Source organism: Phoca vitulina, unplaced genomic scaffold (assembly GCF_004348235.1).
Source record: "Phoca vitulina isolate PV1807 unplaced genomic scaffold, GSC_HSeal_1.0 scaffold27, whole genome shotgun sequence".
Lineage (NCBI taxonomy): Eukaryota > Metazoa > Chordata > Mammalia > Carnivora > Phocidae > Phoca > Phoca vitulina.
The window spans coordinates 4,356,646-4,381,563 of record NW_022589730.1 but is presented as its reverse complement, the minus strand read 5'-3'; the positions used below and the strand labels follow the sequence as shown (position 1 = coordinate 4,381,563).

Sequence of the window (24,918 nt, the reverse complement as noted above, 5' to 3'; positions counted from 1 at the left end):
AGTACCTACTATAAATGGAATTGCATATTTGAGAATCTTTGTGGCACAGTGAGGATGTGTTGAATGGTAATGGATGGATTCATATAGGAAACATCTGCTTTAGGAAGATTGGTTTAATAATATATCCCGTTACTCTAGTGTAGACACCTCCTAGGTCTTCTGAATCTTGAAACCTTACTCTGGGAGGAGACCTGAGACTCACTTCTTTCTCCGCTGGTACCAGTACTTTGAGAAGAGACGGAGATTACGACTGACTTGCTCTAATGGTTGGCAGCCAGTCCCTTCCTGTTCGTTTGCTTTGTTTCTGAGAAAATTTAAGGTGCTTTCTGGTTGGCTTTCAAGAAATATTTGTTGAGTGAATGAATGAAATTTGCCTCCAGAAAAATGAGCACTTAAACTGTCCCAGCTCGGTGAGTTTTGGATTCTCTCCCCCATCTCCACTGGCAGTTTGGTGCTTGTTCTAATAATCTTTCTGTTGAAGACTCTTCTGTTTAATTTATATTAGCATAAATATTCTCATTTCTGTTTAATCTCCTCTAGACCACTTTAAGATATTTATTAAATCATCTTACACTCCTGCTTACTGACATCATTCTAGTTCTGGGCCTTGTAACTTAAACTATCGGAAGGCATTCTTTCTGTAATTTCTGTACCTGTGATATGCCGTGCATACTGAAAAATTAATCATCCTAAAGTAGTGCTGTGTTTTAGTGACTCTTCATTGGCATCACTGAATAAATTCCAACTTTCAGTTCAAAGCCTTGTGTGATGTGGTCTTGGGTGACCCTCCGCTTTTTTCTCAGTTGCTCTGGGGTAGAAAGCCAGCGCCGTCGCTCTTCAGACCGTGGACGACAGTCTTGCGTGGTTGCATTGCAGGTGCTGTGTGGCCTTGTCTAATCCCTTTCTTCTACCTCACTTATTTCACTCTTCCTACCTGCTCTGTCAAAAAAAGAAAAAAGCAGTTTCAGTTTCCTCAGTGTTTGGCTCAGATGATATTTCTGCTCTTTTGGCCAAATATTCTGCTTGGAAGTATGAGTCCTTGCTCATTTACACAGCCTGTCCCACACGTTCACACGTGGCCTCGTGTTAGAATTCCTCCGCGTGTATGTCACATGGCTCCTAATAGAACAAGAGCCTGGTGAGGGCAAAGAACGCGTTGGTAGCACGATGGTTACCTTCATGCGGTAGGCCCTCGGTATATATTTGTTGAATGTTCAGTGTTCTTTCTTGATAAATGAGATGTTGAATTATTTCAATATTTTAAAAAATCAATTGGGAAATAACAAGTGTAGAAATATTTTCTCCTTTTTTAAAATTTTTGGAGGCATTATATAGAAGATAATAAAGGGTTTCATTAGTTTGTGTGTGCATATTAATGCAGTTGCCCCTCTTTTGTCTGAAAAAATGTAGTAGTATGTTCCATCATTAGAACATTCACTCTGCATAAGTGTATGTGTGTGAGTCCTCCCTAAGTTAGTGTTTGTTCTGTACATACACTTCTAAAGAGGAATCTCCTGCCAGTGTCCACAGTGAAGGTAGTGTGGTAGTATGTCATAGGAGTGCTGGAAGGGGAAGGCATGGTTGGACTCCTCATGGAAAGGAAGAGAATTCACACCATTTTAGGAAAAACATTAAAAAATGTTAAACATAAGTTATGGACACTTTCAAACATGTACATATACAGGTATATACAAAAGTTGGTAGGATAATATATTGGATTTCCATGTAACTGTCCCTCAGCATTAATCATTGTCAGCACATAGCCTTCACTGTGCCCCTCTGCTGGACTGTTCTGAAGTGTTCTCAGACATATTTCATTTTACCTATGAATACTTGGGGAAGAGACATTTCTTATACCACAATGAGGTATTTGTTTATTTTAGTACCTTATATGTGCTTGGAATTGTTCTAGGCTCTTCGGATATAAGGGTGGATAAAATAAACCATGCTCTTTCTAGTGTGGGGAGACAGAATAAACCAGACATACAGATAACCAGAACAGGAAAAAAAACGGATTTTATCCAAATTTAAAACTCTTGCTTATCAAAAGACATTAATAAAATGAAAAAGGAGAAAATATTTGTGACACCTATATCTGACACGTGATTTATGTTCAGAACACATAAGCACCTCCCCCGGCTCAATAATAACACAGACAGCCTGTGTGAGAAGTGGGCAGAGGCTAGCACACATTTCCTAGAGCACATAGCAGACCGTTCGGCACCATCGGTGGTCATCAGGGAGGTGCAGGTGAGAGCCACACACACCCACCGGAGTGACTGCGATTGGAAGGACTGACAGCATGAAGTATTTGTGAGAATGTGTGCACCAGTCAGAATGCGTGACGTTGCTGGTGGCTGTGTAAGAAAATCAAGCAGACAGTTTCTCACAAGATTAGCATACACATCTGTCCCTGTAATCCAGCCTTACTGCCCTGAGATATTTACACAGAAGGAATGCACATATATGTTCATAAAAAGACTTGTTTGAGAATATTCATAGCGGCTTTATCATAATAGTCAAAGAAGGGGAAACAGCTCCGGCGTCCGTCCACGGAATTGTGGTGTACCTATACAACAGAACCCTGCTCTCACCGAAGGGGGACGCGTGCACTGTTAATACACGCAACAGAAACATTGCATTGAGCAAGGGAGGGCAGACCCTCCTTCCCCGCAAGAGGCCTGTTGTCTGATTCCATTTATACGAACTTCCGGGACAGGCGAGACTAATTCATTGCAGAAGAAGACTGGGCAATGGTTGCCTCAGGGAGGGGGAGTTACCCAGGAGTGAGTGTGAGGGGTAGGAGACAATTTTTGGGGAAGATGGAGTGGAGTGATCTCTATCTTGATAGGGCACCCATGAGGGACCCCTTGCAGGTCTCCAGGCTTCTCTCTCGGACTCTGCCCTACAGATTCTAGCTGCCCCTCAACTCTGTTGGGAGACCCCTGGGCTCTGTCTGGGATCCCGTTGCTGTGCTGTGGCCTGGGTCCTTTCTCCACGCTGTAAGCTGGGACTCCTCTTGTTTGCATCTCATCTCTGATCACTGTCCTTTAGTTTCTGATGTCCAGAGTGTTATGCTGTTGTTTCATAGATTTTGTCTGTTTTTTTCTTTTTTAGTTGTTTCATGCATGAGAGTAAATCTGGTCCCTGTGACTCTTCTTCAAGTAGATGTTCTGGACTGGGCACTATTTCTTTTAAAAAAAAAATTGTCCTTGGGCGCCTGGGTGGCTCAGTTGGTTAAGCGACTGCCTTCGGCTCAGGTCATGATCCTGGAGTCCCTGGATCGAGTCCCGCATCGGGCTTCCTGCTCGGCGGGGAGCCTGCTTCTCCCTCTGACCCTCCCCCCCCTCATGTGCTCTCTCTCTCTCATTCTCTCTGTCTCAAATAAATAAAATCTTTAAAAAAGTCGCCCCATAAAAAAAAAAAAAAAAATTGTCCTACCCTTTATAATGTAAGGCAGAGGTCTTGTGTTGTTCTTTGCTGTAATTCCAGTATCTACAACCGAGAGTACTTGGCGTATAGTAGGTACTCCGTGATGTTTCTGGAACAGATGGACGATTCATCCCCCCCCCCCCCCCGTTTACTCTTTAATTACAAATGTTGAATAGCAGAACCAGTCCTTTATTTAAAGGAGCATTTTCTAAAGGGTGTTAGAACTGGTCTTTTGATTCTTTATAAATAATGAGTTCTGTAATGAAATTGGTTTGGGAAATGCTTGTGTGCTGAGACATCCTATGGTAAAGAAACTGTGGTTCAAGCCAGAGTTTCCTAAACTTATTTGACCAGGGGTTTGTTTTTCCTACCCAAACATCTATTAACCTCTTACTTAATTTATATTTTCTGGATCACATCCTGAGAAATGGTAAACATCTTGTAAGTGTAATGAAACTATGTACATTTATCTTTTTCACTCTTTTACAAGAATGGTACAGTCTGTTCTTGTAACACAATAACAAATGCAAGATGTTTTTGTGTTGTAGGTTATAGTCGACAATTTATATGTTTAAAGCAGCTTTATTGAGATATTCACATACCATACACATTATCCATTTGAACTACAATTTAATGGATTTAAGTATATTCACGGACATGTGCAGCCATCACCACAGTAAATTTTAGAACATGTTCATCACCTCAGAAAGAAACCCTGTGTTCTTTAGCTTCCCCCCCCGACTTGCTCCCCTCCCCCAGCCCTGAGGAACCACTGGCCTACTTTCTATAGCTATAGATGTTCCTATTCTGGACATTTCCTGTGAAAGCAATCCTATGCTATGTGGTCTATTAGTAACTGGCGTCTTTCACTTAGCATTTCCAAGGTTCACGCATACTGTGGCACATGGCAGCACCATTCCTTTATGCGGCCCAGTATTCCATCCTGTGGATATGGACGAACCTCATTTTGTTTTTCCATTAATCTGTTGATAAACATTGGGGTTGTTTCCACCCCATGGCTATTATGACTAATACTGCTGTAAACATTTGTATACAGGTTTTCTCAAGGACGAATGTTTTCACTTCTCTTGGGTGTATACCTGGGAGTGGGATTGATGGGCTGTATGGTAGCTCCATGCTTAGTCATTTGAGGAACTGCCACTCTTTCCAAAGTGGCATCACTGTTCTACATCCCCACTAGCCTTTGTGTGATTGTTCTGATGTCTCTACATCCTCAGCAACGCTCGTTACGTCTGACGTTTTGATTCTAGCCATCCTAATGAGTATGAAATGGTATTGCGTTATGGTTTTGGTTTGCATTTCTCTAATGACTACTGATAGAGTATGTTTTCATGTGCTTTTTGGCTGTTTGTGTATCTTCTTTGGAGAAATATATACTGAGCCCCTTTTGCTCATTTAGAAATTGGTTCATCTTTTTTATCATTGAGTTGTCAGAGTTCTCTATATGTTCTAGATTAAGTCCTGTGTCAGGTATATGATTTGCAAAAAGTTTTCCCCGCTTTGTGGGTTGTTTTTTTACTTTGTCATTTGAAATTTTTAATTTTGATAAAGCCCAGTTTATCCACTTTTTCTTTTGTTGCTCATGCTTTTGGTATCACATAAATATATTTTGTTTCCCACTGTTAGCAGAGTCAGAACAACAGCCTTTATTGGATTTGTCGTTGTTATGAAAAAAGTAGTTAAAATAGTTAAAAATAGTTATCATTAGCTTTGAGGCCATAATTGATGGTTTTGTATTCACATCAAATCCAATGGCATTTGGCTAAAAATTCCAATCCTGGTGTAATGTAAATGGAAAAATGATATGTTTTAATTGAATTAAATAGCATAATGAAAAATAAAATCAATATTATTGATTTTAAAGCATTTTATTCAGTGAAATTCTTTTCTCCTCCCAAAATTTGCTTTATTAATCCTGCTCCCCTGCTGACGTTTCCGTTTGTCATTAACCTTCAGATGGTACAGAGTGGCTGTTAGATGAGGAAACTGGTGACTGACAGTGGGAATAGGGGGCCTTTTCATTGGCAGGAGAGTTTGAGCAGGAATAGTGATGTGCGATGAGAATGTGCATGTTGTTAATTAGGGTATATTTAGAAAAATCATGGTAAGGCTCGTTGCTGCAGGGGAAAAGGATGAAGCAGTTGTTTTTAAGTTTCACACTGGGCTTTAGGCTTCGGTTGGGAGACTGCAGAGGGGAAGGCCCGACTTCCTGGCTTGCATCACAGCAGTTTTGTTTAATCTGTTTTACAGACGGGGGTTTCACTGAAATGAAATTTGAAAAGACGGCTTCTCTGTTTAAAAAAAAAAAATAGTAAGCTGAAATGTAGTAGTAAAGAGAATTGACTCATGGGAGTTTTTTTGCAAGCTTGGTTGGGAGCACTTCTTCCATCAGAGATGCCGTAGTGTTGCTTCCTGAGTCAGCAGCGTGGTGATGCTGTTCCCCAGATCGGACTTCGTCCTTTTCGTAAGGACTTCACACGTGCCATTGAGTGCATCTCAAGATAAAGGAAATCTTGAGGCTATGAAATTTTTTTCATTCAGTGTGTCACTTTATGTTGACTTTTAGACGAAATATGTGTGTGTGTTCTCTACATTCAGAGGTTTAACAACGTGTTTATTTGCTGCACAGGTTATGAGTGCCAAGTGAGCTGCTCTGACGCAAGAAGCATCATCAGCACGCTGTTCACGATGGATACTGAGAAGAAGCCAGAGAATGATGAGGATGAAAACAGAAACAAAGAAGCAAAAGACTCGAGAAATTCTTCAACTAATGATGTAGATTGTGGGCCCGTATTTGATGTGATAGCAAATTCTTCAGAGAATTGCACCAGCAAAAGAGGTTTTTCAGAATCCGCACGCTTTGGCAGGGTCACTGTGGTGGAAGACGGGAACAGACATGCTTCCAAACGAATGAGATTGTCAGCCGGGGCAGAGCACCTAAAGTCTGAAGAGCAGGGCGTTCCCGGGCTAGAAACTTCTGAGAGCACAGTCCCAGAAGTGCATATCCCGTTAGGTGAGACAGCGAAGGAGGCCCTCCTGAGGGAATGCCCGGATGGAGGCACTGGGCTTCCCACTACCTTCTCCCCTCCTTGCAGTTTTAGCACTGTTGAGGCTGTTTCTCTGAAAGCAGACCCTGAACAAAAGTCTGCTCAGGAAGTGGTTTCCCTTGATCCGGAAAGAGAATCTCCTTTCCCCCTGAAAGAGATCAGTGTTAGTTGTACCATGGGAAACGTAGAGACGGTTCTCAAGTGCAACGTCTGTGGTCATTTGTTTTCTTCTTGCGCGGATCTGGAGAAGCACGCTGAGTGCCACACGCAGCAGTCTGAGGAGCACGCGTGCTGTCCCTGCGGCCACACGGCAGAGAGCGGCGCGGCGCTGCATGTGCGCGTCAGGCAGGCACACGGGCCACCCCAGGTCTTTTCTTGTGATCTCTGCGGCTTTCAGTGTGTGGAAGAAAACCTGCTGAATGCACATTATCTTGGCAAAACACACCTCCGGCGTCAGAATCTTGCTGCTCGTGGAGGATTTGTACAGATCTTAACAAAACAGCCCTTTCCTAAGAAACCATGTACCATGGGAACAAAAAATGTTCGCGTAAAACCGAGAGCTTCTAAACCAGTAGCAAAGACTGGTGATTCAAAAGGATTACGAAATGTTGGAAGCAAATTTAAAGATTTCCGAGGAAGCGTTTCTAAGCAGGGTGGAAGCAGCTGTGAGCTGCTTGTTGAAATGATGCCGTCTAGGAACACCTCATCAGAAAAAGTAGAGATTGTTGAAGAAAGCGTAACTTCCCTTGCTATAGCTCGAAATCCTGAAAACCAGAGTAAAAGTAAAAAGTTAGGAGCATTGGTAAGCTCCGAGGGTCTCTTTGATAAATTAGAATCTACCAAAAATACCCTACAGGCAGCACACAGTGTCAGTGCCAGCTCGAGACCAAGACCCGAGCGAAACGTCCTCGCGCTGGGCAGTAGCTTCCGACGGCGGACTGGCACGTTTACTTTAAAAGGCCAGGCCAAGAAAAGGTTTAATCTTTTAGGAATTAGTAAAAGAGGAGCTAATGACACCCAGAGGATGTATATGAAACACTTCAGAACCCAGGTGAAGACAAGCGAGGCAGAATCTATGGCCAATCATGTAGGAACGAGCGGCGGTGTCCGCAGTCTGTGTGTGACTTCCTCGGAAACCCCGGACCTGACGCAGGACAAAAGAAGCTGCCATGTTGCGTGCTCCTTTCGCTCTGCGACGCTGAGGCCAGCTCCTGATCATCAGATGTGTGCGTGTGCAGACTGTGGCCACGTGGCAACAAAGAGGACAGACGTGGAGAGCCACGGGGAGAGGGGCCCCACTGGAGAGGTGAAGCTTTGCCGCCAGGCATGTGGCTTTTCCAGCTCGTCGAGGGGGCACTCAGACACGCACTTGCACGACCAGCAGCATCTGCACACTGCCGCTGGCCTCACCTGTCAGTGCTGTTCATTTGTTTCTGAGAATGAACTAAATCTTAGAGACCACATGAAAGAAAAGCACAATATGGGTTTTCTTTGCACTCCTTGCAATCTGTTCTTCTTGTCTGAGAAAGACATGGAAGAACACACAACAACCGAGAAGCATATTCGTTTATTGGTTCAACCAAAGACTTCCCAATCATTTAACAGTGATTTGGCTTTACAAACTTTACCCTTAAGTACTTTAGAATCAGAAAATATAAAAGATCCTATGAGTGAGTCAGGTAAAGCAGCTCAGGAAGAACCTGCTAAGTCCAGGGTAAGCCATGGGCATGAGGTGAGGCATTCAAGTAAGCCTCAGTTTCAGTGTAAGAAGTGTTTTTATAAAACGCGGTCTTCCACTGTTCTCACAAGACACATCAAGCTCCGGCACGGCCAGGACTATCACTTTCTTTGTAAAGCGTGTAATCTTTACTCGCTGAGCAAGGAAGGAATGGAGAAGCACATTAAGAGAAGCAAGCATCTTGAAAATGCCAAGAAAAACAACATTGGCTTAAGTTTTGAAGAATGTATTGAAAGGGTGTGTATAGGTGCAAATGACAAAAAAGAAGAGTTTCACATTTCTGGAAATGGAAGGATCGAAGGCCATGTAGAAGGTGTGCAGTTGCAGGAGCATTCCTATCTTGAAAAGAGCCTACTGACTACCAAGGAAGCACCACAGTCTGGTGTAACCACCAAAGAGGGTGAAGTAGCTTTGACCGCTACTCCGAAGAGAGGGAGACCCAAAGGTAACATCTCGCGGACATGCTCTCATTGTGGTCTCTTGGCCTCTAGTATTACCAACCTGACCGTTCACATTCGACGAAAACACAGTCACCAGTATAGTTATTTGTGCAAAGTGTGTAAGTATTATACCGTAACAAAGGGAGATATGGAGCGTCATTGTGCCACTAAGAAACATAAAGGACGTGTAGAAATAGAAGCAAACGGCAAGCAGAGTTCAGATATCATTGTTGGCCCCGAAGGGGGCGACCTTGAAGCCTGTAGAAGGACTGCCCCTTCAGCAGGGTCAGATGAACTTGCTAACAGGCCAGCAAATTCAGATACCTCCACTTCAGAAAAGCCCGTGGCAGAGCATGGAAATCCAGCTGAAGTCGAAATTGAAAATGTATTTCATTCTACAGATGGGGAAGTCAACAGTCAGCTTACTGATAAAAAGGAACAAATGTCTCTAGAACCAGAGGACCCTCTCCAGCAGGTGGATGCATGCTCTCAGAGAGATGTTACGGGTACGAGTGATAACAAGTGTGTACACTGTGAGTTTAACGCTCACTCTTCTGCTTCTCTAGAACTGCACATAAAACGGAAACATACAAAAGAATTTGCTTTTTATTGCATGGCCTGCGATTACTATGCTGTGACTCGTCGAGAGATGACTAGGCATGCAGCCACAGAAAAACACAAGTTGAAAAGGCAGTGTTACCTGACCTCTTCTGACGTAGAAGCAAATTCTGCGGACGTGTCCAAAAATATCATTATCCCCGAAGAGCAGCACCAACACAATTCTGAAGAATATCAAATAATATCAGACCAGCCATCTGAAGAAATTCTGAAATCTAAAAGTACTGCTGATTGTTGTGTTTTGGATGAGGATACTAATCTAGACGTGTCTAAGGTCCTCCGTGCTCCCACCTCTGTAGAGATTGAGACTGAAGAAGAATCTAATCTCAGTGAAGATCATTCCCTTTGTGAAACTTTCCAACAGCCCTTGGCCAAGGATAAATCTCTGAAACCTGAGGAGATGGTGTCCCTTAATATTTCCTCTAATTGTAGCTCCCCAGGCAGATTTCAGAATTCAGGAAGCTCAGCTTTGGATTATGAGGCAGTAGAGAGAGCCCACAGTACGTTGAATGACCGTGGCGATGCGAGCATGCTCAGTGAGAGCGATGTTGGCCAGGCAGGGGAGAATGCAGATAAAGCCCTTAGCAAACATGGATGTCCTGGAGGTCTCGGGGGAGGGCATCCGACTGACGGCACTGTCCCTGATGTGATGACAAGGACAAGGCAGGAGCTAAACCTGGAGAGCGGTGGTCAGAACGAAGTTGGGAGTGTGCAGAGTTCAGAGGATTTGAAAGATATCCAAGAAGACGCTGTTCTGGAGAACAAGGAAATTCTGATGAATTCCCAACATGAAACGAAAATTATTTTGGAAGAGGATGGTCCAGCTTCTGATAGCACAGTTGAAAGTAATGATGTTTATGAGACTATAATCAGTATTGATGACAAGGGACAGGCCATGTACAGTTTTGGCCGGTTTGATTCTTCCATAATAAGGATAAAGAACCCTGAAGATGGAGAATTGTTAGACCCGTCCGAAGAGGGTTTGGTAACAACAGGTGTAAGGATTAGTGAGTTGCCCTTAAAAGACTGTGCTCAAGGTGTGAAAAAGAAGAAATCTGAAGGTAGTTCCTTTGGTGAATCCACACGAATTCGTTGCGATGACTGTGGCTTCTTAGCAGATGGTTTGAGTGGACTGAATGTTCACATAGCCATGAAACATCCTACAAAAGAGAAACACTTTCATTGTTTACTGTGTGGAAAATCATTCTACACAGAGAGCAACCTCCATCAGCATTTGGCCAGTGCTGGTCATATGAGAAACGAACAGGCCAGCGTAGAGGAGCTTCCAGAGGGAGGGGCCACCTTTAAATGTGTCAAATGTACGGAGCCCTTTGATTCAGAACAGAATTTATTTCTACATATTAAAGGGCAGCATGAAGAGCTGCTCCGGGAGGTGAACAAGTACATAGTGGAAGACACTGAGCAAATCAACCGCGAGAGAGAAGAAAATCAGGGAAACGTTTGCAAGTATTGCGGGAAGATGTGTCGAAGTAGCAATTCGATGGCATTTCTAGCACATATTCGCACTCATACAGGTATGTACCCTTCCGCAAACCTGTGTTGACATATACGGTGCAAACGAAGGATAAAATTGGGATGTTTGTTCCCATCCAGATATGGAGTCTGGGCTGCCTTTGGTGGTTGTCCTTCCGCCTGGCTCACGTGACCCTGCTGGGTGGCACTCTGGACATCTGCCCTAAGTCAGTGTGGACATTTAACATTTCCAAAGTTAATTAAGCCTTAGTGATTCCAAGGCAGGTTATTTGACAAATTTCTTTTCATTTTATCAAAAAGCCTTGCCCCCCCGATGCCTTTGTTAGAGGCCTGTTTCTTAACAGCTTTTCAGTTGCTTCTGAGTCCTAATTGTTTGGTTTTCCAAGGTAGCTATTAAGGGGCACGGTGCGTTTCAGAGGACATATTAAATGGCTTTTGAGGAATGAAATTATAAAAATTTTCTTGGAATTTTAGGGATTTAAAATTATTCATTGCCAGATGGTTTATATTGAAAAGCGTAACTCCCAGGCAACAAGATTCTACTTTCAAGGATCAGAATTAGTGAACACTTTTCAAAGTTAGTATGTCCTGGGGGTTTGGTTTTCATGAAGGCAGCGCCTGATTTAGTTTCTGTGCTCTGTCAAACGTAGTGTTCCATTTTAATGTTTAATTTGGGGTGGAAATTTTTTTTAAACTTTTTTTTTTTTTGTGGAAAATGCATAAGCCACTGTTCTAAATTTATGTAAAAATTCACTGCACTGTTTCTATAAACCTGCCATACATTCTTTATTTTAAATAGACAGCTTTTCTAAATCATTGTGCTCTGCTTAGACAAGTTCTGTCTCCATGGTTGAATTTATGAGTGGATTTGAATAATAAATTCACATTTCAATGAACATATTTTCATTAAAACTGTAAGGTTTATTTTACTGTACTTTTAAATAATGGCTTATTATTAAAGCTATACTTTAAATTCATGCAGTTTTTGAAACTTAGTGCATGGTTACAAGGAGGAAGACAAAAGAGTATGAAACATTACTAGTTTAGGGAGATTAAAGATAGATAAAAGTTTTTCATTGAAGAAAGTAAGAGGGCAACCTGCATAAGATTAATCTAGGTAAATACAAACATTGTACTGTTGGTCCCAATTCTTCATGCAGTGGCGCTGTTGTTGGGGAATAAATCCAAATACTGATTTCTTGGCATTATTAATACCTCTGTCAGTACTGTGCTCACTTTATGGAGTGATCTGGCTTTTAGAAATCAGGCTTGTTCACATGTGTAGAAGGTATGTACTTTTTTAACATGCCCTCTAAAGGCAGATAAAAACTGAATAAAACTAAGAGGAAGATGCTAATGGACCTCTTTTTAGAATTCTTTATGCAACTGTCTGGTCAAGACATGTTGCTTATAATTGATGTGTCCATTACTTGAATTCTCTTGTAATTATAGTCAATAAGTCTTGTAAATGTGTTAAAGCTCACTAAAAGCATACAAATTCAAGAACAGAGTAAGGCTAATAATTTAAAATAATCAATGTAGGCATTTCAGCACTTAATTTCCCTTGTGTGTTGATAGCTGATCATTCTTAATCCATTAAGATTTATTTAGTCGTTTACAATGCAAAATAGGTTTGCACTGGTCACTTGTGCCATTTGAAAACGTCCACTAGGTTAAGTGCAGAATGTAGTCCATTAGTCTTCCTTGACTATATGTATTAATTGCATTTAAAATCAAGTTAATGTGGATGTGAAAGTGAGGTAACTATCAATATGTGACAAAGTAACCCTACTTATATAAGTTACATCATTGATTGTAACATTTAGTAAAAGTTAGCATACTTTTTAACATCTTCTGTTGGGCTTATCAGCAAGTACGTTTTTATTGTGTTCTGAAGCACCACAAAGAGCCCCGCTCCTCCGGACACAATACTAGTCTGCCATTTCAGTTTTCAAGCCACTTTTTGGGGGATGTTGTCTCCCAGTTTTGATCCAGGGTTGTTTTTTTTTTTTTTTTTTTTCTTTTTTCCTTGGGGCATCTTAAAATGAATTGCTTTTCTGATACTTTGCTTATGTCCATGAAGTAGTAATGCAGAGACTGTTATTAATGGTTAACTGGAAAAGGACTTACTCTTCCAATCCCTGTTTTCATATTTTGTGATTTACTGTATATTTTATGTCACCTTTTCTTCCCATCCTTAGCACGATAAAAGCGGCACTCTAAGAAATAAATGAGTTTTGGTTATCAAGAATTGTAGGAAAAAAGCACCGTGGAGTTTTCCTGTGCCTTGGCTTGTGTGAAGTCATTAGCATGCGGAGAAAGGGCAGTGTTGCCTCTCCCCTTATATCAGGGGTGCGGAATCAGCTGTTCATTTTCTCTCCTGCATATTCTGTCGGCTAGAGCTTTCCTTTCCTAAGACATGGCTAGCGGATGTCATTAGACTAGAAGACTGTCAGAAGCCCTTCATTGGATGCTCTGAGCGCACGGGGTCACTTGTGCTCTCTGGAAATGTTCACAAGCAGGGAGATAGGGAGTTGTGTGACTTCACTGAAAAAGTCTCATGTGAGGGCTGGTAGTGTTTAACTTAATACGTATCTGACAGTTTAGAAGCTGAATCCACTTGAGAAGAGAGGGTGAGGAGAGTTGGTCCGTTGATTCCAAGCCTAGGGAGGGCCTGGGCTCCGCTCTGTTCACTCTTCATCCCCGCGCCCCACACAGAGTGGGCTCAAGGTGTTACTTAGTGAATGAATGAGTGAAGGACAGAATGAAGTGTTCAGCAGTTAGGGAGGGTTGTAGCATCGAGGTTGTTGTGGAGAAGCATTAGGTGATGGGTTCTATACACTCTTTAAGACCTACAGTTTGAAGGTCATTTTTCTTAATGTTCACCTCACATCCATGTATGCATAGCAATTAGCCATGAATGATGGTGAGGAATGGCTGTTGTAGGTCTGACTGAAGACTTAGTTTTAAAAATCTTTGGAATTCTTTTGGTAAAACTGTAAGGTGCCGGAAAGCCTAGAGAGTGTTTTTGGTTTTTTCCCTTTCAAAAAACCTCAGAGGCCAGATTAAAAGAAGAAAACCTACTGTGGATAATGCTGTACCCAGGAATGAAACTATTTAAAATAATATTGACAGTTTATAATAATCACGATACACTTGCAAGAAAGATAAATTTAGAAATACGTGGCTTTACAAATTTTGCCTTATAAACAGTATGCCTGGATTCATTTTGGGATGTGCCTAGCAGGCTTAAAACTGGAAACATTATTAGAAAAAAGAGGACCTTTTTTTTTTTTTTTTTTTTCCTTATGCAGGAAAGTATTATCTCCACTTCCTAGAATTTTTATGGCACAGAAAGGAGATGTTAACACAGTCTGTTCTGAATATATGATGCGAAAAATAGTCAGGACCTCCTGATTTCTGCACGAAAGCAGTCAACAGAATAACTCATTTATGTGTTGTCAACACACATAGCAGACTAGCAGTGAGGAACTAGAACTTTCCACTGAGGAGCCACGTCGAGTAACGTGAAAGGTCTCCACCCAGCCCGTGGCACCTGTGCTCACACACGAGGGACTCAGCTCAGTGGCAGTGTAGGGGGACCATGACGAAAACCTACATCCACAGGAGATTTGAGATGCTTTCACCAAAACTGTAATGCAAATGTTGACGGCTTTATTTTCTTTGGAGTCCTGATGTTATTGTTAATTAATAATTTCCTAATTGCCTTATTACCTTTAATGCATTTCAATTTAAAGTGCAGGTAAATTGGTTCTCTCACTCTTTTGTTTTCTGTGTCCCTTTATAGAATTCTGTGTCGAGATGAAATGTTTCCAGGTAGTGATAGGCTTAGTTTTATCAGAATCATTTAAATAAACTGTAGTTTCTAATGTGATTGATAGAATGTGATTGCTGTAAGCTGCAGTCTCAACCTGCTTTTGACATTTAAACATACAAAGCTGACTAGATATAACCATTCAGGTGCTAAATGTATTTTACATCTACTTCTAACAGTAGAAATGGAAGTATTAAGAGATCTGGCTTCATTGTCATTGAACTGTGAAATATTCAACCTTGTCTGCCCGTGCTTAGTACTGTTGACTTTTTTATTTCTGTTAGAAGATTAAAATTAAATGCTTCACTTTTTTTGTCAGCTTTTGGGAATTAAATTGAAATTTAAGACTCTAAAATTTTTTACTGAGTGCTTCAATTTCAACAAAGTATTCTTGGAGGATTATTTTTTTCAAGGACACTGCACAAAGGTTCATTGATCAAATATGATTTATTGCAATTTTTTTATTTGAGCTCTTTTTTGTATATTTATTGAAGTTCACATATATCATATTCTGTCTAACTATATTAGAAGAGGTATTTCACCAAATAGGTACTAAACATGATACGAAAGATCTGGAAACATATTGTACTGATTTTAGACTGTGATTTTTATGATTTTGATTTATTTGAGGATTTAGTGGTTAGAAAATTGAAAAATGGTATATACATGTTGCACTTAAAGGAATGTTGCTTCTCATTAATGTGGGTACTGATTATCTGCTAGTAACTATGTTCCAGTTACAATCTATCTATTCCTGACACTAGGTTTGTTGATGCTGAAGTTATTTTGTTTTCTCATATTTGAGTATAGGTTAATCTTTGTGAAATTTAAAAAAAAATTGTGGTACTGTGCTTTTTATGTTGAAATATTTGTTCTTGAAATCAATAAATAAAATGTCAGTACTGCTGGTTTGCAGAGTCATCACAGATTTTTGACTATAAAATGATCATAAAAGCCAATAACTTATCCATTGTATATTCTTACATTGTGTGCTATTAAAATAGTAACGTAGTGAATCATTTGGGATAAATGTCAGAAAAAAAATCTGAAATGCCTTTCTTAATGTGAGTAAATTCAAAGCTGCAGAAATATGAGGAAGGGAGCTGGCCACTGAGAAATTTATTTGATGATAAATGTACTTTATAAAATATCAGCTACTCTGTATGCGTTTGTTTTTATAATGCTCCATTTTACATGTTGAATGACTTTAAAAGATATTTTTGCAAATTGTTAGAAAAATATTTAAAATTATTTAGTTCATCTTACCTACTTAGTACTGCTCAACTGTATCACTTTTGACTTTAAATCTTAGAAATGTTACTGAAAGTTAGGAACACTCACTGAAACATTAAAGTCTTCTTTGGCGGAATAATTATGGAATGCAGGTCTATTCAAGTTAGAAAGGAATGCAGGTATTCCATTTTGGGGCCAGAAATTTCTAAACAGATGAAAAGTATGATTTAAGATCTAGGCCTCTTTTTAAACTATCAGTAATGTATTATTCAAATTCAAATCATATTTTATGTTAAATTTACTTAGGATCAAAACCATTCAAGTGCAAGATATGCCATTTTGCAACAGCTCAGCTTGGCGATGCCAGAAACCATGTCAAAAGGCACCTTGGGATGAGGGAATACAAGTGTCACGTCTGTGGGTGAGTAAATTGAAACCACCTCTACCGTGGTGAACCAGGAAGCATGTGCACGATAGCCATTGTTTCAGAATTCAAAACTGATATGAGTAAGAGTGGCTAAAATTATGCATGCGTATCCTCCTTTCCATTGTTATGGTAAATTCCTTAAATACAGTTATGACATTCTTCTCCCACTTCTAATCCTCTACTGAAGATGAGCAATTTTATGGGCTACAAGGTCAATTTGAACCTGTAATCTGTAAATTGACTAAATTATAGGATGTTCATTCACATTGCCAGAGAGAACTGTAAATTCCATTTAAAGACATTTAAAAAAAATACATAATACAGCTTTAGGAGTATATAAGTGTGTGTTTTTTTTTTTTTTTTTCTTTTGCTATACTGCTTTAATTTTAATCGTATTAATGGCTCTTTGGATAGACTGGACATACTCCATACGGAGAAAGGCAGAAAAAGATTTAATTTCAGACGGCTGGTTACTGATTGTTACAGAGATGAAGCTTAAATAAACAGTGTATAATGTATGTTTTTGTGTAACTTTATTTCAAAACTTGCTGTTTTCCATTTTTAGTTAATGGCTCTTCCTCTAAAGAACCATTCACGGTGTTAAACTGTCACTCAGATGTGTTGCATTTAATAGGAAGCCCTGAGATGCCTTAATGCACAACTAATTAATTTAGCAGAAATGTTTAAAAGGTTTTAAAATGCCATGACATCTATGGTATATCACAGGACATTCAAAGCTGGATTTTAATACCCTACCTCTGATTAAAAATATATTTTAATGCTATTAATCTAGAGAAGTTAGCGCGTAAGTGCATCGTATGAAAACACTTTCTGTGAAACCTGAGAAACCTGCAGTTCTTATGGCTGATTCCCTAAGTACTGCAGGTTCAATTCAGTTATGCAGTGTGCACACGTTATGGTAGGTTTCCTTTTTTAGGGGAAGATTCTTCTGGTTGGCACTACCGAGTAAAATATCTTTTAAGTCAAAAACAGCTTCTGTCTTTTGTTGGGACAGTACATTTTATTCCAGGATGTCGTTGCATTTTTTGACCCTTAAGATAGTTTTACAAATAACTTTGCAAGCAGTTTTATTAACCATGGTCTGTGATTTATTCATTGGCAGAATTGATGGTTCAGTGACTTGCAGCTAAAGTAAATGAAGATGAACCTTTGCCCTAAAGCCCCCTGAAGATCAGTGGGAGAATGAGTTTTGTTGCTACTGACTTTAGCTGCGAGGGTCGAGTGCCAAATGGTTCATTTTAATTGCTCTAGGTCTTGGAATTTTAAAAGATACCTCATTTATTGTTTTTTACCATATGAGTTATAGGAAAGAGGAAGGGCCTGACTCCAGCGGACATTTGCTGTTAGGGGGCAATCAGCAGTTTCTTCCTCATTTCTTCAAAATTATTAAGCAGCTTTTGCATGCTCTATTATTAGAAATCTAATTCCATCCATCCATTTTTTTTTTTTTTTTTTTAATTAGGGTTACTAAGTCTGGGGAAGGAGAAGAAGAAACTTTATCAGAGAACAGTTTCTGGTATAGGTGGAGTCAAAAACAACACATGATCGATTGGCTTTGATTGTCCAATTTAAATAGTGCACACTTTGCCTAGCTCACCGCTTACCACACACCACTGAAGTGTCACACCAGTGGTTTACATATTTGGTTCCCAAGATAAAGAATTATAAATACAGAGAGATATATTGAGTTTCATATTGCTGTCCTAGAGGTCTGCGTGTGTGTGTGCGCACAGAGAAAGCAATCTAGATTTCAAAATTGTATCTTTTAGCATTATGGTAGTCATTGAATTTTACCTGACTTTGAAATAATAGTTCTCTTAATTTTTTTAAGTGGAATTTGATTTAAAAGTGATATAACGATAATTTGCATAGGGTAGATATTTTCACAATGAAGCTAAAAGTTCTGAAGAATTGCAGTAAATCGAAGAAGGCCTTTTGGTCTCTGGAGTTGAAACAGAACAGTAATGAGTTAGAACCCTTTAATGGTAAAGAAAAAATTTCATAGGGCATCTGTATTTCGTGTGTTTTGAAGGGATAGGGCAATATTGTAGGTTAAAAGCTAAAGTGAGAAACATAGAAGAAAGCAAGAATTGGCTATCAGGTTCGTGGCGGTAGAGAGCGTTGGTACATTAACATTAGTGACAATGTCAATTCATTATCATTGATGGCTAAATAATCCTAGAAATGCTCAGTGGACCTATTAGTTCCTGAGCATAAGCAGCTCATGCTGCGTTTCTTCATTAGCTTTCATCGCTATAAATTTTACCTTTTAAAAAAATCATGCTTTAAAAGGTGACGTGATCTTTCAGGAACATTAACTCTATAATTTTGTCACAAACAGAAGGTCCTGCACTGTGTTTTTCTTTCTGCAGTAGTCGGTACCTTCGTCTCTGCCCCTTAGGATTTTATGAATAACCTTTTCTTTACTTGAGTTGTAAGAGATAAACTGTTCTTCAAAGAGTTCTGATTGAGTAATAATGTATAGAAATAACGGAGCAGGCACATTTTAAAAGTGAAATTAATGCTCACACTGTTACATTATTTTGTCTTAGTAACCTCTTGCTTTTCTTGAAAAAAACCTCATTTTATAGTGAAATTGATGAAAATGACAGTACGTTTTGTTGAAATGAGCTCAATATTAATGGTTTAGATTACTTGTAATTGACTTGTTTTTCCTATCTTTATATACGAAGGATGTAGATGCTCATCAACTACGTATCTTGAATACTTTTACTGAGGCTTAGTTTGACTTGTGCATTAGCTACTCCCTTAACAAAGACTACTTAAACTTTTACTTCAGTTGTTTGGACCCACACTGATTTTCTTTAATCTTAAAATTGAGCGTGAAGATTCATTTTCTCCACTTCATCGGCAAATCCTAGCTACAGTATATCATGGATTTAAGTTAGTTTGTAAAGCATCTGAATGTGTTAGATGTCTAATTCCTGTCAGGTAGCTAGGGTTCAGAATTCAGGATTTCACTTGTGTTTACCCATGCTTTATGTGCTCATGTTGCCGTAAAAATTTCAGAAATGTGTTGCTTTGCAATTCCTGTTTTAAGAGCCTGTTATTGATAACTTCATTTAAAAAGCCTTTGATTTTACTTTCACTTTTAGGATGAGCAGTTTTTGAAGAGTGCAGTTTCCTAAATGTGATCTCAGGAGGAATTTTATACAGTATAGGTGTATTTATAGTGAGCACTTAATGGGCAGTTCACATGAACATGTGCTGTGGATCTGACATGGGGCGAGTGGGGTGAGAATAAGAATAATAGAAAGCATCTCGATACAGAAGTTAATAATTTTGTTGGGAACATATGCTTAAAAATAGGTTAAACACACATTTTTACTAAATGAATGTCTACTAAAAAAATAACTTGAAATTTCAGTGGCTTACAGACACCATGTTTTGTTAGATCTATTTAGATTTAACTCTCTCTCTCTGTATATACATACACTTAATAGTAACTGTAATACTGTCAGTTATAAATAGTATTGATCCAGTGCTGGGCCTTGGTGTACACCTTAATTAATGTGCACTTTGTTGTTGGTCTCCTGGTGTCAGGAGGTGGTTCATCTCCTGTTTGTTATCCCCATTGTACAGATGGTAAGCTTGAGATTAAAAGCGTTTTTAGTGATGGACTCAAATTATGCAGTAGTAATGGTAGACCACTGTTTTCCTTCCTTTTAACTGTCCCTTTTTTTTTTTAAATTTCTCTGCTTTTTGCAATATCTGTTATTTTGCTTACTGACTTTAATTTGTACTTATTTTTTTCTCTCTAGGTTGTTTGCATCAGAATGTAATAACTGTAACTTACCTCCTTCCAGCCCCTAGCCACCTCTGTTTTCTGCTTTTAAAAACTTGCTTGCATGGTATTTTCCTTTAACATTGTGGTATTCAGTTTATTTTTATATCTCTTTCTCTGTTCCACTTTTCTCATATTAGAGTGTTGTTTTAAATGATTTTGTTACTCTTCTCCATTGTTCTTTATGTGTTGATAATTTATTGCACTTGGGTGATTACAAATTGAACATGGTATAATAGAATTAGGTGCTTACACAGATGAAGATATTGTCTTTTCATTAGGACAAGAGGGGTAAAAATTGATGAGTTTAGGTTACTGTTTTTGTTTTTCATGGCCACCTACTTAAAAAATAAAAAAAAAAGAGAGTCAGTAGCAAACTAGTAAGTGGCCTGTGATGTGCATAAACCTCAGAGGTGCTAGCTGGGTGCTGCCCGCCCCTCTTCACAGGGGTGCCAGGACGCCTGGTCTGGGGATTGGGTGATCTTCCTGATTGACTTCCCCTGTGTCTGGTCTTGAATCTTGTGTGTAGAGTTCAGTAGTTGAGTAGAACTTACCGAATCGGGAGAGAATAAGGGCATTTTCTCAATCTGTCACCTCCGGGTTCATGGAAAGATTCTAGACATTTTCTATTGTGTATTAATGTGCTTATGAGCTGTTTATTCTTATTTGGTTTAAGAAACCTTAAATAGAAAGTTACTAATGCAGTGAAACTCTTTGTGTGTGTGTGTGTGTGTGTGTGTGTGTGTGGCATTACCTAGTTTTTGTGCATTAGAAGGGATCTCTATGTAGATGATTATAATGTCACTTTCTGACCTTTGCAGCTTGAATAATTGTAAATCATTGCTTCATAATGTGTCAGAGAATGTCTGTACTAGGCAATTAAATGGCAGAATATAATAGACCAAATTATTGCCTGTCATGTTTTCAACAACACAGTTAGTATTTGAGTTACACTTAATCATTACGTGCATTAGCAACTTCATTGGAATCCAGCTTCAGGCTGAGCATGAAATACATTACATTATTTAAACCTCTAATGGTACAAGTCATTTATTTGTGGTGAAGTGTACAACATGCAGAGTTTCATAAAGCAAGGAGCACTTGAGAGCTTAATTTATCCAAATCAAAGTCTAAATGCAGATAAACACAAGTGGCAAAAATTAGTAATTTTTATAGGCTGGAAATATTTAAAAATACATGGTTGTGGGTAATTGTAGGCAGCAGGAATAAATTAAAATCACTATTTTTAGTCTGTTCTGAGAACTAAAGCTGTGTATACCTAAATCATTAAAAGCACCCTGGAATTGCATTTTAGCTGAACAATTAATTACACCCATCATATCTACAGATGTATCCAAATAAAATAAGCATTTGGTTCGGGCTGGTTGTTTTGGCTAAAGGGATATAGATAGAAAAAGTTTGTTTTATGCTGTGGCATGAATTATGCTTGTAACAATGTAAAATGCAGCATCTCTCAGTTTTGTAAAAAATTTAAATTAACATTCATATACTCATTATAAAGGGTATATTACATATTTTATCTATATAATATTTTAAAGCTTTCTGTTTAATGATATATTTTTGCCTTTAGTTTGAAATTTAGAAATGCCACGTAGTGATTACTGTCTCTCTTCCTGTCAGTGAGGAATACAAAATTAACATTGTTAGTTTATCCCTCTGGTGCTCAAGTCCTTGAAATACCATTTAGTGAATGAACATTGTTCTATATATTTTATATACAAATCACTTTGTAATCTGAACGTCTAAAAGATATCTTAGTTATAATATTAAAGTAAAAAGCACTCTTTCTCAGATACAATTCTGAGGTATTTTACAATGAACTCTTGAAAATCCAGGAGAGACTTGGGGTAAGATTAGGACAGTGGAGGAGAGACAGGAGGAGGCTGTGTCTCCTTATGGTAGGGGACTTTGCCACCACCACACCCTGTTCTCAGATTTGTAGTGGTGTTTTCTTGAATTTTGGTCATGGAAGAGTGAGCCATAGGTTTATTTCAAGGCAGTATGTATGATCATCCTGTAACGAAATAGAGCACATTGTCATGTCTTGGTGTTGTAGTTGAAAACACTGGCCTCTCTAAGATCTTTTCCAGTGTAAAATTCATATCTCAGTGACTTAAAGTCATTTTTGCTTTATTTTTATTTTAAAATGGTTTTGTGGCGATTTTAAAATCCAGTTGTGGAATCTTAGGATTCTTTAGCTCTCCTGATCCATACAGTAGAATATAGGGAGGGCTGGGGGAGCCAGTCTTCTGGGTTTCCTTTGCCTGTCCTATGATTTGTGGGTGTGTGTGTGTGGGGGGGGGGTGTTAACCTGTTTTCTCCTTCCCTCTTCCTGCTCATGTGTTTCTGAAAGTCCTTTACTTTCTGGAGGGTTTTGGTCTTTGATTTGTCTAAGACTGAGTATAGGAGGTGTTGGAAATGTAAATAGGAGGGAAGCATAGCCCCTGATTCAGGGACTCACTTGTTTCCTGTTGGGCACATTCTTGAGAGTTTCCTCTCTGTGCAGACCCAGTGACCCGCCAGTGCAGGGGCCTTGCAGTCATGTGCTCCAAGGAGGAGGGACAGACAGGAAGAGGGACACACTGTAGGAGTAAGAGCAAGGACAGTGGTCCACGGGGAGTGCTTGGGAGCAGCAGGGAAAGCTTCCTTGGGAGGTTATGTTTGAGTTGGGTCTTAAAGGATGAGGAGGTATTCACAAGGCTGATTTGGACCTTTTTAGTAGATGGAGCCAAAGAGCAAAAGTAGTGAAGAATAGAATGGTGCAACATATTAATGCTGCAGGAAATTCCTGGAGTATAAGTGGCTGGTGGGGTGAGTTGGAAGATTTTTAAAAAATGTTGAATAAACATTTATGGAACATCACTATGTGCCAATGCACATAGTCTTTAGGGTTAAAAAGATCAAAATAATACGTGCTTCAAATGGATCAAGAAAGCTCAGGTAAAGAAAGAAATGTCCACGTCTTGCTGGACCAGTGTGGAAAGTTACATTTCATCGGGTAGCTAGCATTTGATACACAGGTGAGTGGGAGTTAGAGAGCCGGGGGCAGCCCATTTAAGGTAGGCTTGGGGATGTTCACCAAGGAGCGTGGTGTGTTCAGTCCCTGAGAGGACTTTAGCCCTGCCAGAGGTGAGAGTGGGAAGCAAGTAGCGTAGCCCCGGGCAGCTGGGCGAGGCAGGCCGGGCCAGGCCCCAGGCCTGTGCCCAGCGGTGGTGGTGAACGCTGGCCTTGCCCACTGCTTTCTGCCCCTCCTTGACTTGTCTGCTTTCTTCCAGTTTTCTGGACTGTGAATAGTCAGGGAAGGGAGGGGAGGAGGTGGAGAGCTTGCAAGGAAGGCAATCACTGCTGCAGAATCAAGGGGCATTGGCCAATTGGGAATTGGCCGCAAAGTGATTTCTGTGAGAATTTCAGTGTTTGTAATTTTAATTAGGGATGCTATTGATTGTGGATAATTGTAATGAAAACAGGTAGATTGCGGTTCTGTACACCCTAAGACAGCATAGCTCCAAATAATAATCATAAGGACGCACAGTTCTGTGGCCATGCCCCAGACGTCTGTGTGTCGCCAGCACGTCGGGCATGGTTGTGTTTCCACGTGCAGTTCATGCGGTTGGGCAGCGGAAGCTGGGGTGGGAAACCGTCCGTCTGAAAGTACCTATGGTTTAGTAATGTGCACTCGTCTCCTACTTCGTCGTCCTCGGGTGTTTCCCTCGTTTCCAAGCCTGTGAACGGTTCAGGTGCCCGTGGGCTCTGCCTCCATGTCCTGTCTGCTGCTCCCCCTGCCGCCCTTGTTCTAGCATTTTGGCAAGAACGAGCACAAAGTCTTTGTTACCTAACTCCAGCGTGCCAAGGAACAGCAGTTCCAAGCACATCCAGTGCTACTGTCCAGACACAGGAATTTTTAGAATACTGTTTTTGTAGCACTGTTTCCATTCAGTTATAAAAAGGTCTGTTTGCTGCTGAGGCGCTATAGGAATATATTGAGCTGGACTGGAGGATGGTTGTTCTGAAGGACTGACAGAGTTAGTTAACATCGTAAATACACTGTCAGGTTTACGTGTGGTTCTTGAGGAGCTGGAAGATCCTTCCTATGATACCTGCCTAAGTGTAAGCTCTTCCTTCCTAATCTATTTTAAAAGTGCTGCTGTAATGAAAGAGGCCAGAATGGTCTCGTGTTGTTAACACGTCTGGTAACTATCATGATCCTATTAGCGAATGAGCATGCATTTTTAATATTGTGGCCAGTCAGTGCTTCAAAACATAAATTTGCACTGGCCTGAACAATTGCAGTGCATTTAAATTTTAGAAAGACATTTTAGTATCCCCCACTGGAATTTGTTTCAAAAATAAGGTTTTGGAACCTGCACTGTTGTGTGGTTTGGGTCAGGGTCTTAAGTGACTTCTGGCAAGTGAAGACGAGAACCCAGGACTTTTGACTCTCGAGTTGACATTATTTCTGGTTATCCCACTGGCCTCCTTCCTGTTTAGTTTGAGTTCATCTCTTATTTTCTCTGGTTTCACTGTTTTTAGCCACCAGTTTTTCAACAAGGGAAGTAATGCTTACATGTTTAAGCAGTAAAGTTAATTAACTGATCGATGTAGTCATTCAGTTTTTGAACCTTTTCTGAGTGCCAGCATGTGGGAACCGTAGTTTCGAGAACTGTGGGTGTTGAGTCTGTCATGATTCCTTTTGAGTTTAGATGGTCACTGTCACCGAAGGAGGTCCTTTTATAGAGAGTGATGAAGATGCACAAGGAGGTTGGCTTTCATCTTGATACGATTGTTT

At 39.9% G+C, this 24,918-nt stretch overlaps 1 protein-coding gene across 3 annotated transcripts in view; it reads left to right on the top strand.

The window, feature by feature from the left end:
• ZNF407 (zinc finger protein 407) overlaps positions 1-24,918 on the top strand; it is a 483,307-nt gene that overhangs the window by 21,375 nt on the left and 437,014 nt on the right. For all 3 annotated transcript variants that reach the window (XM_032422569.1, XM_032422568.1, XM_032422570.1), the window contains exons 2-3: positions 6,083-10,831; positions 16,165-16,279. In XM_032422569.1, the coding sequence (XP_032278460.1) occupies positions 6,142-10,831; positions 16,165-16,279 (4,805 nt within the window). In that variant the 5' untranslated portion in view covers positions 6,083-6,141. The remainder of the gene's footprint in view (positions 1-6,082; positions 10,832-16,164; positions 16,280-24,918) is intronic.